Source organism: Nerophis ophidion, linkage group LG20, assembly GCF_033978795.1.
Source record: "Nerophis ophidion isolate RoL-2023_Sa linkage group LG20, RoL_Noph_v1.0, whole genome shotgun sequence".
NCBI lineage: Eukaryota > Metazoa > Chordata > Actinopteri > Syngnathiformes > Syngnathidae > Nerophis > Nerophis ophidion.
Genome location: NC_084630.1, coordinates 30,152,564 through 30,170,491, shown reverse-complemented (window position 1 = coordinate 30,170,491; position 17,928 = coordinate 30,152,564). Strand labels below are relative to the sequence as shown.

At 39.2% G+C, this 17,928-nt stretch overlaps 1 protein-coding gene across 2 annotated transcripts in view; it reads right to left on the bottom strand.

The window, feature by feature from the left end:
- pdcd11 (programmed cell death 11) overlaps positions 1-13,838 on the bottom strand; it is a 44,152-nt gene extending 30,314 nt beyond the window's left edge. For both annotated transcript variants that reach the window (XM_061880958.1, XM_061880959.1), the window contains exons 1-4: positions 13,690-13,838; positions 7,347-7,469; positions 5,416-5,553; positions 82-246 (exon numbers count right to left, since the gene is read on the bottom strand). In XM_061880958.1, the coding sequence (XP_061736942.1) occupies positions 82-246; positions 5,416-5,553; positions 7,347-7,448 (405 nt within the window). In that variant the 5' untranslated portion in view covers positions 7,449-7,469; positions 13,690-13,838. The remainder of the gene's footprint in view (positions 1-81; positions 247-5,415; positions 5,554-7,346; positions 7,470-13,689) is intronic.
- Positions 13,839-17,928: the final 4,090 nt, after the last annotated feature.

Below are 17,928 nucleotides of genomic sequence, written 5' to 3'. Positions count from 1 at the left end.
AACCAGAAGATAAAAATTTAAATTTCACTAATGATGTTTTTATTTTTAGGCACATCAGAACTTAATAATCCGCCAGCGTACCTCTGTGTCAGTTGAATCTAGTTGTTCAGTGAGCAGCTTGGTGTATGAGTCACAGATGTTCCTAATGCTGAGGAAACCTTGCAGGCCACCAGGTAAACCAACAGTGACCTCAAAGTCCGATACATCTTTCACACATCCCAGCATCAACATGCCCTCCCTTACATCCTGTAAAGAAGTCAGCACAGACAAACACAATATTAAATGAGACACTATAATAATTAATTTATTTGTGGCAGCAATTGCTTATCATAATGTTCAGGTTATGTAATATAAGATGCAGACAATGACAACCTCGGCCAAGAAGAAATGCACAAAGCCATATTTGTTTACAGTGGAAGTCACTGCTTATTCTTCAGCACCGGGTGAAAGGAAACTCGTTCAAAATATGGCGCTCGAGCACAAAAAAATAACATACATTTCCATTGATGTTATGTTCTCCGCATGTCAAAGTAAAGTATTTCGATTTAAGGTGTGAAGCATGAAAATGCACGTAAAAATACATTTATGTATATTTTATATGCATGTTTATATCATTTATCTGTTATTGTAGACTGCAATCATGTTTAAAGTGTAGTTGAAAAATAGACTCCAGCACCCCCGCGATCTCGAAAGGGACAAGCGGTAAAAAATGGATGGATGGATGAAAAATAGCTTCCCCTATTAGAAAGACCAGCAGCTGCCACTGATAAACAGCCTGTGTTACATTGTACAATAATAATTATACAAATAGAGCTAAATTATGTAACTAAAATGTTAATAATAATTACTCATAACAGACTTTTTTAAAAGTATGTTGTGGAGGGAGATATGGCCAGCGCTTCCTGCAGGAGCAAAGGTCACCACCTCTGTCGATGGTGCTGAGGACAGAGCACCATCAGACGGTGGCGTGGCAGTGCTGCTGACGAGACACAGCTGGCAAGTGATTAGATTTCACAGGTGGTACGTGTTAATATAATCATCTGTTGTCTTTAAGAGTAAGCTGCCGGGAGCAGGAGAGAGAGGATACGGACATGACTGAAAAGTCACATTCTGCAGGAGAAAGTTTTTGATAAATGTACCTTTTTTTTTCGGACTATAAGTCGCAGTTTTTTTTTCATAGTTTGGCCAGGGGTGCGACTAATACTCAGAAGCGACTTATGTGTGAAATTATTAACACATTATCGTAAAATATCAAATAAGATTATTTAGTTCATTCATGTAAGAAACTAGACGTATAAGATTTCATGGGATTTAGCAATTAGGAGTGACAGATTGTTTGGTAAACGTATAGCATGTTCTATATGTTATAGTTATTTGAATGACTGTTACCATTATAAGTTACATTAACATACCAGGCACCATCTCAGCTGGTTATTTATGCGCCATATAACACACTTATTCAGCCGGTTGTTCACTATTCTTTATCTATTTTAAATTGCCTTTCAATTGTCTATTCTTGGTGTTGGGTTTTATCGAATACATTTCCCCCAAAAATGCGACTTATACTCCGAAAAATACGGTACATTAAAAACTTTGTTAAAAACTGCACGCTTGGCTCATGTGCTGTGTCTACAGTGGAACTGCTAGGAAGCGACTTCCATATATTTAAATTATTTTTAGCATTAAAGAAATATGATATATACTGTATATACAATACACACACACAAACACATCAACAATTATGCAAATAATATCATGATGTCACATTGGCCACGTTCCTAGCCAACCCCACCACTGCCACATGTATATTTCAAGCTGGGGGAAACCCTGATCAGCACAGCCATTAAAGACATATTTGTAATCCGTGCCGATATTACAGCAGACATCAGTTAAAACAAGTTGTAAGGATAAATAATGCATAGTATGATGTCGTAGGTCAACCGGAGGAGCAATTCAGTTATCCGCACTAAAAGGAAAACAAGCTCCCCCCATTGTACAGGAGGTATGTGGCGTATGACCAATATTAGCATTCGAAACAGTGCATTGTCACTTGGGACTTCATACATAGGTGTCAAAATACAAAAAGAACAACCATTTAGGAAAAAAAGCCTAATTTAGTGCATGGAAACGTACTGACTCATAAAAATTAAAAGCCAATGAATCATGGCCAACTATTTCAAAATGGCCAATGACATCCTCTCAACCTAATGCCACAGATTGATTGTAGTCATGTGAAAAACACTGATATGTGACAAAGTACCTTTACAAACCTATTTGCTCGCAGGCGAGAACAAATATTGAAGTACTAGTGGAATTTATTTTTACCAAATGTCTGTAACCTCAAGTGTGTAAAATTATACTCCCTTGGTTAAGTGTGTTGCTTATACCTTCAGCAAGATAGTATTAGTATTGTAGAATATAACTTTAATGTATTTTTGCAATTATAATCACTCTAGGGCAGCGTTTCTCAAAGTGTGGGGCGCGCCCCACTAGTGGGGAATAGAGACATGACAGGTGGGGCGCGAGGAACGGGAGGAAATTTCACTTTAACTTTTTTTTTTTTTTTTTTTAATTCTTAGATTTTTTTTCCAACCCCATTTTCTATACAAACTGTAAATCACTTTGTGATTCTGTCTGTGAAATCCGATATATAAATGAATTTATATATATATTTTTCCTGTAGACTTTAAATTTCTAGGTAGAAGCGAAAGTTTGACAGACGCAACAGTAACTAATGGGGGCGGGGCTAAGCGGAACAAACTTTCGCGCGGATGGGTAGCAGGCTAATGTGTGGACCACAATTACACAAAATGGATGAATTGGCTTCATATACAGTTGCATACAAAATTGCTCAATGCAAAAAAGCACATACAATTGCTGAGCAGCTGATTCTCCCCACTGCAATAGACATGGTGTCAGTCATGCTTGACGAGACAAGCGCAGCAAAATTAAAAGCTGTCCCACTGTCAAGCGACACAGTTGCGAGACGTATATGCGACATTGCAAGTGATCTTGAGGAACAACTCATAGACCAGGGGTAGGCAACCCGCGGCTCCGGAGCCGCATGCGACTCTTTGATCACTCTGATGCGGCTCAGCTTGTCACGGCCAGCTCAGCTTGTCATCCTGCTTGTCAAACCTCGGGACACGCCCACGGCGGCGCGCGTCTCCGTCAAAGACATGTGGGTGTCCAAATTAAAGCGCCTGACAGCGGACCTTGAAGATGTTTCATGCCAGAAGGTTGTTCTTGCTCAGAATCACAAATAGTGCGATATTGAAAACCTCCCCAAACCAGACAAACTTGTGTTCGAAACTTGGAACGCTATCCCCGACTTTTATGTGAACATGAAAAAGTATGCACTTGGAGTCCTGTCGATCTTTGGATCCACATATGTATGTGAGCAGGTGTTCTCCAACATGAACTTTATTAAAAACAAACATGGCACACGCCTCAGATGAGAGTTTATAATCCTGTGTGAAGATAAAGGTGACATCATACAGCCCCTATGTGGAGACGCTGTGCTCTGCGGTTCAGGAGCAGAAATCACATTGACCACGTATGATAAATATTTTAATTTCCTATAATTTTGCATATATTCACATTTTTTAATTGTTCAGTGAAATAGACATTTTACGGCATTTTTGGTTCTCTGCCAGTGAATAATTTAAGTTTGGCGTTTTTTTTTTTTCCCATTACTACAAGGAGGACTTAAATAGACATTAAGTATTTTACTTAACCTTCAACCCGAGGTCTTTTTCGGAGTTAAAACGTTTTGTTGCTTGCAGACATTTTATTTCATTTTTTCTGCAGTCGTTCATTGATTTCATAAACGTAACCCATCATAGCTCATTTATACATAGCACAAAGCAAAAAGAAAACTTATTATGCAGTGTTATTTAATTTTTTAAAATTGTATTCTATTTTATTTTATATTTTAATTGTTTTGTCCTGTCCAGCTTCTCAGGCAAATCATATAGTTATATCGGCTTTTCACATTTACTTTACAGAAGAGGAGTGTAGGATACTTCTCTTGTTGCCTTATTTAAATTTGGCTTTATTAAATTTGTTTATATTATTATTTTGTGCAGCCGGGCTGGAGCAGCAAGGGATAGAAAGAGAAAAAAAGGAAGACAGAGAGGGAAATTGTGGGGATCAGAGGGGGATTAGACAGTGTTATTTCATTTTAAATTTCAAAAGAATTTTGTGGCTCCCATTGTTTTCTTTAATTTGTAAAACGGGTCAAAATGGCTCTTTGAGTGGTAAAGGTTGCCGACCCCTGTCGTAGACAAATTAAAATAAAGTCGTTTTGCTTTACAAGTGGACGAAGCTACTGACAGCAATAAAGACTGCCTGTTCATCGCATACATCCGCTTTGTGAATGGCAAATCACTGTGCGAGGATTTACTGTTTTGCAAATACATAAAAAATAGAGCCACTACTGATGAGCTGGTCAAGATAATGGACAGTTTCCTCAAGAACACAACCTTAAATGGGAAAACTGTATGGGCTTTTGCTCCGATGGCGCACAGACCATGGCGGGGTCAAGAAACGGGCAGCAGGCTCTAATAAAGAGGGTTGCGCCAAATGCGCATTGGACACACTGTGTCATTCACCGGGAAGCACTCGCGTCAAGGCAGCTCAGCCCCGAACTCAATGAGGTTTTAACAGATGTTGTGAGCGCGGTAAATTTGATCAAAACACGAAAAAGTGGCACTTTTAATTGATTTATTATGGAACTTGATGCAAGTTATTTGATTTATTATTGAACTTGATGAAAGTTATTTGATTTATTTTTTAACTTGATGCAAGTTATAACACTTTTATTTGATTTATTATTGAACTTGATGCAAGTTATAACACTTTTGTTTTATTTATTATTGAACTTGATGCAAGTTATAACACTTTTGTTTTATTTATTATTGAACTTGATGCAAGTTATTTGATCTATTATTGAACTTGATGCAAGTTATTTGATTTATTATTGAACTTGATGCAAGTTATTTGATTTATTATTGAACTTGATGCAAGTCATAACATTTTTATTTGATTTATTATTGAACATGATGCAAGTTACAACACTTTTGTTTTATTTATTATTGAACTTGATGCAAGTTATTTTATTTATCATTGAACTTGATGTTATTTTATGTTATTGAGTTTGAGTGTATACAACTTGATGTTCAATAAATTTGAAAATGTTAAGCTTGGCATTAGCGTTCTGTTGGGGCGATGGGGGCAGGTGGGGCTTGAAAACTCCCCCTTGTCCAAAGTGGGGGATGACAAAAAAAGTTTGAGAACCACTGCTCTATGGTAAATTGAATTTGCACTGTTTACAGTATGTTGGTTTGCATACCACATTAAACCAGACCCCAACTAATTTAAGGAGAGATAGGGCACGCAAACAGTAACTGGTACCTTGCTATGTAGTATTTCCACACATTTTGCAGCTGCATTGAGTGTCAGGACATCTTTCTGCTCAGAAACATGTGGCGTTGTCTTTCTGTCATTTCTGGAAGGTTTTGTCCTTTTCTTAGTTTCTCTACCTTCATTTGCCTGCAGGAATGGGAAAACATACTTTCACTGGGAAACATTATCAGGTTGAACAGTGACAGAAAATATCACTAAATATACAGTCGTGGTCAAAAGTTTACATATCCTTGTTGAGAACATAATGTCATGGCTGTCTTGAGTTTCCAATAATTTCTACAATTCTTCTTTTTTTCTGATAAAGTGATTGGAGCACATTCTTGTTGGTCACAAAAACATTTATGAAATTTGGTTCTTTAATGAATTTATTATGGGTCTACTGAAAATGTGACCAAATCTGCTGGGTCAAAAGTATTAATACAGCAACATACATTATAGATTTTGCTGATGTAGAAAAGTTAAAATCAAATCATATTAGCTTCATGGCATGGCCTCTTAACTTCATGTGAGTGAGTATGATTGACGACACCTGTTGACTTTTCTGAGCGCATTTAAATGGGGCTCATGTGATGCAGTCATTAGACTCAGTTACAAACATGACAATGGGAAAGTCAAAGGAACGCAGCACAGATCTGAAAAAACTAATCGTTGACTTGAACAAGTCAGGAAAGACACTTGGAGCCATTTCAAAGCAGCTCAAGGGCCCAAAAGCAACTGTGCAGATAATTGTTTGTAAGTATAAAGTACATGGCACAGTTTTGTCACTGCCACGATCACGAAGAAATCACCTGTTGCTGAGAGAAAATTGGTCCAGATGATTGAGAGTCAACTGATAACCACCAAAAATCAGGTCAGCAATAAATGTGAAGCTGCTGGAACACAGGTGTCATAATCCACAATCAAACGTGTTTTGCATCGCCATGGACTGATAGGCTACCATGCAAGAAGGAAGCTCTTGCTCCAGAAGCGACACCTTAAAGCTTGTCTAAAATTTGCTGCTGACCACATGTACTAAGATAAGACCTTCTGGAGGAAAGTTCCGTGGTCAGATGAAACAAAAATTGAGCTGTTTGGCCACAATACCCAGCAATATGTTTGGAGGAGAAAAGGTGAGGCCATTAATCCCAGGAACACCATTCCTTCCATCAAGCATGGTGGTGGCTCTGGGCCTGTTTTGCTGCCAATTGAACTGGTGTTTTACAGAGAATAAATGGGACAATGAAAAAGGAGGATTACCTCCAAATTCTTCGGGACAACATAAATCATCAGTCCGGAGGTTGGGTCTTGGGCGCAGTTGGGTGTTCCAACAGGACAATGACCCCAAACATACGTCAACAGTGGTAAAGGAATGGCTAAATCAGGCTAGAATTAAGGTTTTAGAATGGCCTTCCCAAAATCCTGACTTAAACCACATTGAGAACATGTGGACAATGCTGAAGAAACATGTCCATGTAAAAAAAAAAACACATTTAGCTGAACTGCACCAATTTTGTCTAGAGGAGTGGTCAAAAATTCAGCCAGAAGCTTGTGGATGGCTACCAAAAGCGCTGGATTGCAGTAAAACTCGCCAAGGGACATGTAACCAAATATTAACATTGCTGTATGTTTACTTTTGACCCAGCAAATTTGCTCACATTTTCAGTAGACCCATAATAAATTCATAAAAGAACCAAACTTCATGAATGTTTTTTGTGACACACAAGTATGTGCTTCAATCACTATCACCACAAAATAACAGTTGTAGAAATTATTGGAAACTCAAGACAGTCATAACATAATGTTCTTTACAACCGTATGTAAACTTTTAACCACGACTGTAATTAAAAATGATGCTGGACTGCTTACAATGTATCGGTGAAAACCCAAAGGAGAGAGCAGTGATGATTTTGCGGCATTAGTGAAAAATGAGACAACAATACCTGGAAAAGGTTGTCCAACTCAGTCCGTGTGGCTACAATTGTACTTTCGGTGGTCTTCTTAACCCCCCCACCTCGAGGGAAGTCTTCCTCTGTTGCAGCCATGGTTTCTGTTGTTCCAGTAATCTACAAATTTAATATTAAGCAAAGAAATCAAACAATATACCAATATGATCCACATCAAGGAACTAGTCAAACTCAAAAGTGTTTACAAAATACAAAGAAAAAGAACCATGATAAACATTCTGAATTCTCATCATTCAGCCATTCATTTTCAAGTTAATCTCACTCATCTCACCATTTTAAATGTAACTTACTTCACCAGTTATTTATTTTTATTGTTTTTACTTATTGAGTATATTGTGAATACATTCAGAACAGGAAGTGAACAAAAGTTGTAGCAACTGCTATGTAAAAGAAAAGAGGTAGGATTAATTAAGCTCTGTTTCTTCCTACTCCTTTTCAAATATGTTGAATAAAGAAACTGGAAATTGTGATGCATCATGTTGTATGCATGCATGTTCCAAATAAACTTAAACTCAATTCAACTCAATATAACATTTAGTGCAGTGTTTTTCAACCTTTTTCTGAAGCAAAGCACATTTTTTTCATTAAAAAATACGGACGCACACCACCAGCAGAAAACGTTAAAAAATGAAACTCCACCAGGTCGTCGTGCCTTATTTTGAGTTTGTTGTCAATTCTTAATTGTAGTGCTTAAATTCTTGCCTTGCATTATTTTGGTGACCCTTCCTGTTTCGTTAGTGTTTTTCTGTATTGGTTTTCATGTCTTCCTTTGAGAGCCATTCCGCGCACCTGCACCTGTTAGCAAGCAAGGCTATTTACGTTGTCGCTATCCTTCTTTGTGAGGACATTGTTGATTGTCACGTCACGTACGGATGTACTTTGTGGACGCCGTAAGTTTTTGCTGTTGTCCAGCATTCTGTACCTGTTTACTGTGTAGCCAGTTCAGTTTTCCTTTCATTTTGCATAGCCATTGCCTTTTCCTTTCGTTCATTTTGGGTTTAAGCATTACATACCTCTTTACCTGCACGCTGACTCCCTCTGTGGTCTGCATATTGGGATCACAACAAACCATCCTCGTCTCACCCGACACATTCCGACATTTACAAAGTAATGAACTACCTGCTGCCACTTACTGACAAGGAGTATTACGTGGTTACCCTGCTGAGTTATACACAGCACAGACAATAAGCAGCTGCACATTATTGGCAGATTATAATTATTGATTTGCAATAAATATTTTTGGAATAAATTAGACTTAGACTAAAAATTAAGTGAAGTTGCATAATTTCCCACGGCACCAGTGGTTGAAAAACACTAGTTTAGTGGACATACGATTTGAAACTTTCAACCTAGCCTACTTGCTGCTCGTCTAAAATCCAATCTTATTATTGAAAGGGATAAGTGAAGTGAATTATATTTTATATAGCGCTTTTCTCTAATGACTCAAAGCACTTTTACATACTACACAATCTAGCTCCAACCTATCTTGCCAATTGTATTGTACCATATATCCCGGCAAGAAATCTGCGTTCAAAGTTAAAGTTCAAATGATTGATCGGTAGGTTGGGAGTTCAAACCCCGGCCGAGTCATACCAAAGACTATAAAAATGGGACCCATTTCCTCTCTGCTTGGCAGTCAGCATCAAGGGTTGGAATGGGGGGTTAAATCACCACAAATGATTCCCGGGAGCAGCACCGCTGCTCCCCTCACATCCCATGGGGTCAACAAGGGGATGGGTCAAATGCAGAGGACAAATTTCGCCACACCTTGTGTGTGAAGAATTGCGGCTTATTAGTGATTCCCAGAGCCCATAAAAAGTCTGCGGGCTATAGAGCGCTTTCTATTCGGGCTCCAGTATTATGGAATGCCCTCCCGGTAACAGTTAGAGATGCTACCTCAGTAGAAGCATTTAAGTCCCATCTTAAAACTCATTTGTATACTTTAGCCCTGGGGTTGGGAACATTTTTAGCTGAGAGAGCCACGAAAGCCTAATATCTTAAAATGTATTTCCGTGAGGGCCATATAATATTTTTTAACACTGAATACAACTAAATGCGTGCATTTTTAAGTAAGACCAACATTTTTAGAGTAAGAAAAGTCTCTTATTTTTTTTTAATAGCATTGTTATTCTGAATCCAACCAATAATAAATAAAACTCTCAACATTAATGCGACTTCTTGAACAGATGCGGTACAAAATGGATGAATGAATTAAAATGCATGAGAATGTTTTATATCAATCCATCTATACATTTTCTACTGCTTGTCCCTTTTTGGGGTCGCGGGGCGTGCTGGAGCCTATCTTAGCTGCATGCGGGCGGAAGGCGGGGTACACCCTGGACAAGTCCTCACCTCAATATTTTGAACGTTATTTTTAACACTGTGATTACCACCGGAATTATTCATTACTTATCGTGTAAAGCAATGTCAGCTAAGATGTATCTGAGAGCCAGGTGCAGTCATCAAAAGAGCCACAGGTTCCCTACCCCTGCTCTAGCCTTTAAATAGACCCCCTTTCAAGACCAGTTGATCTGCCATTTCTTTTCTTTTCTCCTCTGCCCCCCTCTCCCTCGTGGAGGGGGGGAGGGGGCAGGTCCGGTGGCCATTGGTGAAGTGCTGGCTGTCCAGAGTCGGGACCCGGGGTTGACCGCTCGCCTGTGCATCGGTTGGGGACATCTCTGCGCTGCTGACCTGTCTTCGCTCGGGATGGTCTCCTGCTGGCCCCACCATGGACTGGACTCTCACTATTATGGACTGGCGTTTCACAATACTACCAGTAGGTCTGGGCGATATATATCAATATACAATATATATCGCGGGTTTGTCTCTGTGCGACATAGAAAATGACTAAATCGTAATATTCGAGTAGACGTTCTCACGCAGCTGCGGGCATTACACTCTCCTCCTCTTTCCTGTGTCTCCTCACAGACAAGCATGGGCACATTTATACGTCACTTACTGTCACGTCATACGTATACGCCCTTGCCCAGCGGAGAGGTAGCGGCGTGGCTAAAGTTAGCTGTGATGCTAGCGGGTTGTTGCGGAGAAAGAAGGTGCGAATCTCGTAACAAATTAAGGAAGAATTAATTCCCAAGAAAAATAGCAAGGAGCCCATCGTCTGGCGGTGGTTCGGTTTCAAGCGGGAAGATGTCGAATATCCATCCATCCATCTTCTTCTGCTTATCCAAGGTCGGGTCGCGGGGGCAGCAGCCTAAGCAGGGAAGCCCAGACTTCCCTCTCCCCAGCACCTTCGTCTAGCTCTTCCCGGGGGATCCCGAGGCGTTCCCAGGCCAGCCGGGAGACATAGTCTTCCCAACGTGTCCTGGGTCTTCCCCGTGGCCTCCTACCGGTTAGACGTGCCCTTAACACCTCCCTAGGGAGGCGTTCGGGTGGCATCCTGACCAGATGCCCGAGCCACCTCAATTGGCTCCTCTCGATGTGGAGGAGCAGCGGCTTTACTTTGAGCTCCTCCCGGATGGCAGAGCTTCTCACCCAATCTCTAAGGGAGAGCCCCGCCACCCGGCGCAGGAAACTCATTTCGGCCGCTTGTACCCGTGATCTTATCCTTTCGGTCATGACCCAAAGCTCATGACCATAGGTGAGGATGGAAACGTAGATCGACCGGTAAATTTAGAGCTTTGCCTTCCGGCTCAGCTCCTTCTTCACCGCAACGGATCGGTACAACATCCGCATTACTGAAGACGCCGCACTGATCCGTCTGTCGATCTCACGATCCACTCTTTCCCCACTCGTGAACAAGACTCCTAGGTACTTGAACTCCTCCACTTGGGGCAGGGTCTCCTCCCCAACCCAGAGATGGCACTCCACCCTTTACCGGGAGAGAAACATGGACTCGGACTGGGAGGTGCTGATTCTCATTCCGGTCGCTTCACACTCGGCTGCGAACCAATCCAGTGAGAGCTGAAGATCCCGGCCAGATGAAGCCATCAGGACCACATCATCAGCAAAAAGCAGAGACCTAATCCCATGGCCACCGAACCGGAAGCCCTCAACGCCTTGACTGAGCCTAGAAATTCTGTCCATAAAAGTTATGAACAGAATTGGTGACAAAGGACAGCCTTGGCGGAGTCCAACCCTCACTGGAAACGTGTCCGGCATTTGCTGGCAGTAAGATGTCGAATAGACAACTTTAATTTGTCAAGTGTGGGGTACAAGCGTTGCTACCAAAAGTAGCATTACTGCTAATATGTAGCACCATTTGAAAAGTCACCTGCTAATAACTTTAATAAATACAGTTTTGGTCAATTGACTTAGTCGTGATTTCCTTCTCTGCATGAAAGTTTCAAACTAGCATATATTAATGCAGTATGAAGAAGAATGTTTTAATGTAGACACAAAGAATCATCATACTGCTGTGATTATATGCATCAAGTGTTCATTCAAGGCTAAGGCAAAATGTCGTAATATATATCGTATATCGCGATATGGCCTAAAAATATCACGGTATTAAAAAAAGGCAATATCGCCCAGCCCTAAATACTGGTATGTCAGACCTAGTGATGGGTCCGGCAACACCGATGCATCGGCGCATGCATCAAGCTCGTAGAGTGAAACCCTGTGTCGGTGCGCGTACCGATCTTAGAAAATCACGTGACCGATCATGAGCTGTTTTGGTCATGTGACCGATACGCGAACTGTGTTGCACTGGCACCTGCGCGGCAAACTGTGTTTAAAAGGAAGTGCATCTGTCAAGGAGATGCTGCTGCCAACCGTCGGTCATTTGTAATTTCTTGTCGTCTGAGATCATTTCCACCGTGTGGGAATATTTTGATCATATATCGGAAAAAAATGTATTTGTTTTCATTTCCTTGTCGTTTCATCCTTTTCTCTCAAAGTTTCTAGCATTGTCCCACCCACCCAAACATCCTATTGGTTACATTAAAAAGCAATGACAATCAATCTCTTCGATAGCTCAGTTGGTAGAGTGGAGGACTGTAGTTGTTAATGCTGAGTTCGTTAGGGCACTTGTTCGAATCTAGCTTGAACCCATTGGCTTTTTTACCATGAATTGATTAACGTGGACCCCGATTTAAACAAGTTTAAAAACGTATTCGGGTGTCACCATTTAGCGGTTAATTGCACCGAATATGTACTGTACTGTGCAAACTACTAATAAAAGTTTCAATCAATCAATCAACAGTGCGTTTTAAGAGCGCATGTAAAAAATAAAAAAATAATAAAAAATTCCAAGTCCACAAGTATCCTCATTCACAACACGTTCTCTTAAATTTCCATGTTATGATACATGTGCATACCATTTAGTGGCCAATTGTACGAAATATGTACTGAACTGTGCAATCTACTAATAAAAGTTTCAATCAATCAATCAGGTTTCACATTATTTATTCACTGTATCTAAAACATATACAAAAATATTTTTATTTAAAAGAAGATATCAAATAATCCTAAATTAAATGTTGTCTGTCTATCTGTGTTGGCCCTGCGATGAGGTGGCGACTTATCCAGGGTGTACAGCGCCTTCCGCCCGATTGTAGCTGAGATAGGCGCCAGCGCCCCTCGCGACCCCAGAAGGGAATAAGCGGTAGAAAAATGGATGGATGGATGGGTTTATATTATTGTATATACTAGGTCATAAAATCAGTGTCAGTTGAGTCGGTCCATAGGTTGCCTGTAGGGATTTTTAATGTCCAGCAGCTGTTAGTATTTAGTGACACAGTATTGACATAGTATCAATACAGTTTTGCAATGTGTCGAAACGATACATGAAGCCTCATCAACCCATCACTAGTCAGACCCACTCGACGTCCATTGCATCCGGTCTCCCCTAGAGAGGGGGATGAGGGGTTACCCACATTTGCGGTTCTCTCCAAGGTTTCTCACAGTCATTCTCATCTACGTCCCACTGGGTTGTGAGTTTTTCCTTGCCCTACTGTGGGCGCTGAACCTCAGACTTCGTTGTGGCTTGTGCAGCCCTTTGAGACACTTGTGATTTAGGACTATATAAGTAAACATTGATTGATTGATAGTGAAACCCATTATCTCAGTTACATTACACATACTTATTTGTTGACAATGCGCATTTTTAACTTGTAAATCGTCATAAATGGCAGTCTAAACGTGGTTATTATGTTTAATAGCCAATTTAACTCGTGTTGTGTTCCTGTTAGCCATGACGGTCATCGCTCAGAATTTACGAGGGATACATACAATTGCCAGCATAATACCGACACTGTTTCACGTTTAACGTCAATTTAAATACTATTTTCAGATCATCATACAACTTTAAAGCTACATTTCCAAAAATAAGCGCAAAGACGGTTGGTTTTTAAAAACTCACATGTTGCTCAGCACGCCATTTCTTTGACCCGGAAGAACAATGAGAGCAGGCGTGTCCTTCTTCTTCTTCTTCTTTTGTTTTTATGGCGGTTGGCAAGCAACCTTCTGGTGTGCATTACCGCCACCTACTGTAATGGAGTGTGGACCGAGGTGGATCCCTACTCTATATTCTTTATTTAACCCAGTGTTTTTTAAATATGTGTATATTGCTTTATACCCAATGTTTTCTGAATGCAATCCTAATATACCTCCCACTTCTAACCTAATATTTTCTTTTGCTAACTTATTTTTCAGTATTTCTCTTTCTCTATTATATTTCCTACATTGTATTAAGACATGGTCAACATTTTCTATCTGGTGGCAAAAATCACACAGCCCTGTAGTATGTTTGCCTATCAATTTTAGTGAACTATTTAGAAATGTATGTCCTAATCTCATTCTAGTAATAATGTCTTCTTCTTTCCTATTTCTACCCCCTCCTCTCATTACACCTACTTTCCTCTGGACTTTGTAAAACTCTCTACCTTTTGTTTCCTTATTCCAATTATCCTGCCACTTTTTATTGTGTTATATCTTAATTATGCTCTTCACTTCTTCTTTACTGTGCTTAATCCCCATGTTTACTTCTGTTTTAGTGGTTGCTTGTTTTGCGTACCTATCAGCTAACTCATTTCCCTCAACTCCTACATGAGCAGGAACCCAGAGAAATGTTACCACACCTCCCGCTTTATTTATCCTGTAGATTGCCTGAACTATTTCATAAACTATATCTAGTCTTGTTTCTGATGTTATGTTTTTTATGCTCGTCAATGCACTGCTGGAGTCCGAGCACACGACTACTTTCCTTGCTTTGTTTTCCTCTATCCAGTTAACTGCCATATAGATTGCGACCAATTCCCCCGTAAAAACAGATAGTTTATCACTGATTCTTTTATTTAATACTATATTTATCTGTGGGATAACTGCAGCAGCTCCTACTTTACTATTTATAGTTTTTGATGCATCTGTGAATATCATAATATTGTCAAAAAACATTTCCTCAATCCATTGTTCTATTTGGTAACTATTTAAATGTCTATTCTTCATTAATTGCATGTTTACCTTTGGGTTGTCGTACATCCACGGTGGTGTTGCAGGAATTGGTACTGTAGGGCTTACTTTAATATTGTCAATTTGTGTTTTGTTACATATATCTCCTATTATCCACCGAAAACTATTCATTTTTTTCTTCCCTTTTTCTTGGCAGTTTAGTAGCACTTGAAGGGTTGGATGTCCTTGCTTGGATCCTTTTAAGTTTGCCCAATAAACTGCTGAGAGTTGATCTCTCCTCATGTCCAAAGGTTTTTCATTCATTTCTACTTGTAATGCTGCCACTGGAGTAGATTTAGTAGCTCCACAACATAATCTTAAAGCCTGCGACTGGATCCGGTCTATTTTCCCAAGTAGTGTTTTTTGAAGCAGATTGATAAATAATGCATCCGTAGTCGATAACAGATCGAATTAAAGTGATATATATTGTTTGCAATGTCAACCTATCAGCCCCCCAATCTTTACCCCTCAAAGCCCTCATTATATTTAACACCTTTTTACTTTTCTCCACTATCTTGCTGATGTGGGTTGACCAGTTAATATTTTTATCAAACCATATTCCTAAATATTTAAATACTTGTACCTCTTCTATGTTTTCTCCATAGAGTTTCATTTGGAGCTTGTTTTGTACTTTCCTCTTCGTAAAATGTATGACTTTTGTCTTTCCAACAGAGAATCTTAAACCCCAAGCCGTCCCCCAGTCTTGAACATTATTTACCGCTTTTTGAATCTTCTTTTCTATATGATTTGTATTTCTACCTCTCTTCCACATCACTCCATCATCAGCAAACAATGCCACCTCCACTAACCCTTCCACTTCACTAAAAACTTCATTTATCATGATGGAAAATAGTACTGGACTTATTATACTCCCTTGTGGGGTCCCATTTTCCACTTCGTATTCTCTGCTATATTCATTCTCTATTTTTACTAATAATGTTCTACTTGTTAAAAATTATTTTATCCATCTGTACATTCTTCCTCTAATCCCAATCTTATTTAGTTTCATCAGCAACTCCTGTTTCCACAACATATCATACGCTTTCTCTATGTCAAAAAATACCGCAATTATACTTTCTTTATTTATTTGTCCCTTTCTAATTTCCTCTTCCAGCTGCACTGCTGGGTCATTTGTGCTTCTTGCTTTGCGAAAACCACTTTGGTAGTTTTTTATAATTTCTTTTGACTCTAAATAATATATCAATCTTTCATTAATCATTTTTTCCATTACTTTGCCCAAATTTGAGGTCAATGCTATCGGCCTATAATTTCCTGCCTCTTCCGGATCTTTCCCTGGCTTGCATATTGGAATTATTACAGCTGTTTTCCACTCATCTGGTAATTTTCCTTCTTCATATATCCTATCATATAATTTCAAGACCACTTCTTTGCCGATGCTACCTAAATTTTTGATCATTTGATAACTCATCAGGTCTTTCCCTGGCGTCGTATTTTTTACTTTTTTTAAAATTCGAACCATTTCATCCAAAGAGAATGTCATATCCATAGTGTTGGTAAAACTATTATCGTTGTCTTCCTTCATTTCCTTAATATTTAAACTAATTGTTTCTTCTCTCTTTTGTTTTTCTACATTTCTCAAATTATCATTACTGTGCACTTTAACAAAGGTTTTTGCTAAAAGTTCTGCTTTTTCTTTATTTCCTACCACACTCCGCATTCCATCTTTCATCACATGATTTTTATGTTCTTTTCTGACCCCTGACATTCTCTTGATCATTCCGCACACTTGGCTTAAAGGAGTAGTTCTATTTAGTGTTTCACAAAAAGTTCTCCAATGGTGTTTTCTTGTTTTTTTAATAACATACCTTACTCTAGCTTGATGCCTTTTATATTGGATCATGTCTTGGAAATGATGTGTTCTTCTCAATATTGTAAATGCTCTATTCCGTTCTTGTATTGCATCTGTACACTCTTGTGTCCACCACGGCACTATCTTCCTTCTTCTCCCTATACTATTCCTTGGTATGCTCTGTTCGGCTGCTTCTATTATGCACTTTGTAATATCTGTATTTAATTGTTCAATATCTTGATTTATATCTACTTCCTTTAAAGTTATGTCGGTAATTTCCCTAATTTTCCCCCAGTCACCATGATTATACTTCCATCTATCCTAGTGCTTTCTGTCCTATGATTTATGTTTATGTGAATGAAGATTGGATAGTGATCACTTCCCATTGTGCTGTATTTATTTACTTTCCACTCCACCTTTCCTGCTAACCCTTGTGTTAAATCTATTGCTGTTTCTTTACCCGTGACGACATCTAACCTTGTTCCCGACCTATCATTCACACACACCAGTTCTTTTTCCTCCAAAAGTGCTTCCAATGTATCCCCATTCCAGTCATCCCTTTCACCCCACATTGTGCTATGTGCATTAAAGTCACCACACCAAATAATATCGCCACTCCAGTGCTCGATTATTGTTTCTAGTTGGTGAATTTCTAATTTCTTGCATGGATTATAGAAGTTTAGTACTTTGTATCTTTCTTTATTATTCCATACTTCTACTCCTACTATCTCTAGTTCTTGTTTTACTTTTAATATTGAATAATGCATATCTTCCTTAATAAATATGACACATCCTCCTCCTTGCCCATAATTCCTATCTTTACGTATCGTTATATATCCTTTTATTATAAAGTTTAATTTTGGCTTCAGCCATGTTTCTTGAATACATATTATATGTAGTTTATTTTTCACATTATTAATATATCCCTTTGATTCCTGTCCGTTTGGTATCAAACTTCTGGCATTCCACTGAACAATTAACATGGCGTTGGATTGTGGTCACATGACTCGGTCTCGTCTACTCTCTGTAGCTCACCTTGCACCTGGTCCCAGGATAGTTCTTTTAAATTTAAAAACTTTGCTGCTGCTTTGACAATTATTTTGATTTTCTCAGTCTTGTTTCTGGCCTGTTCTGTACAGTTTATTACGTGAGCCAGGTATACAACTAGTTTGTCCATGGAAATTCCTGTATTTGCTGCCTCTTGTTTTTTATTTCTTGAACTATTTTCACTTCTGTCCTGTTCTGCACTTTCTTGATTTCTTATTTTAACTGCCTCTGCGTATGGAATATTTCTTTCAACTCTGATTTGCTGTACTTCTGTTGCCTGTTTTCTTATGATGC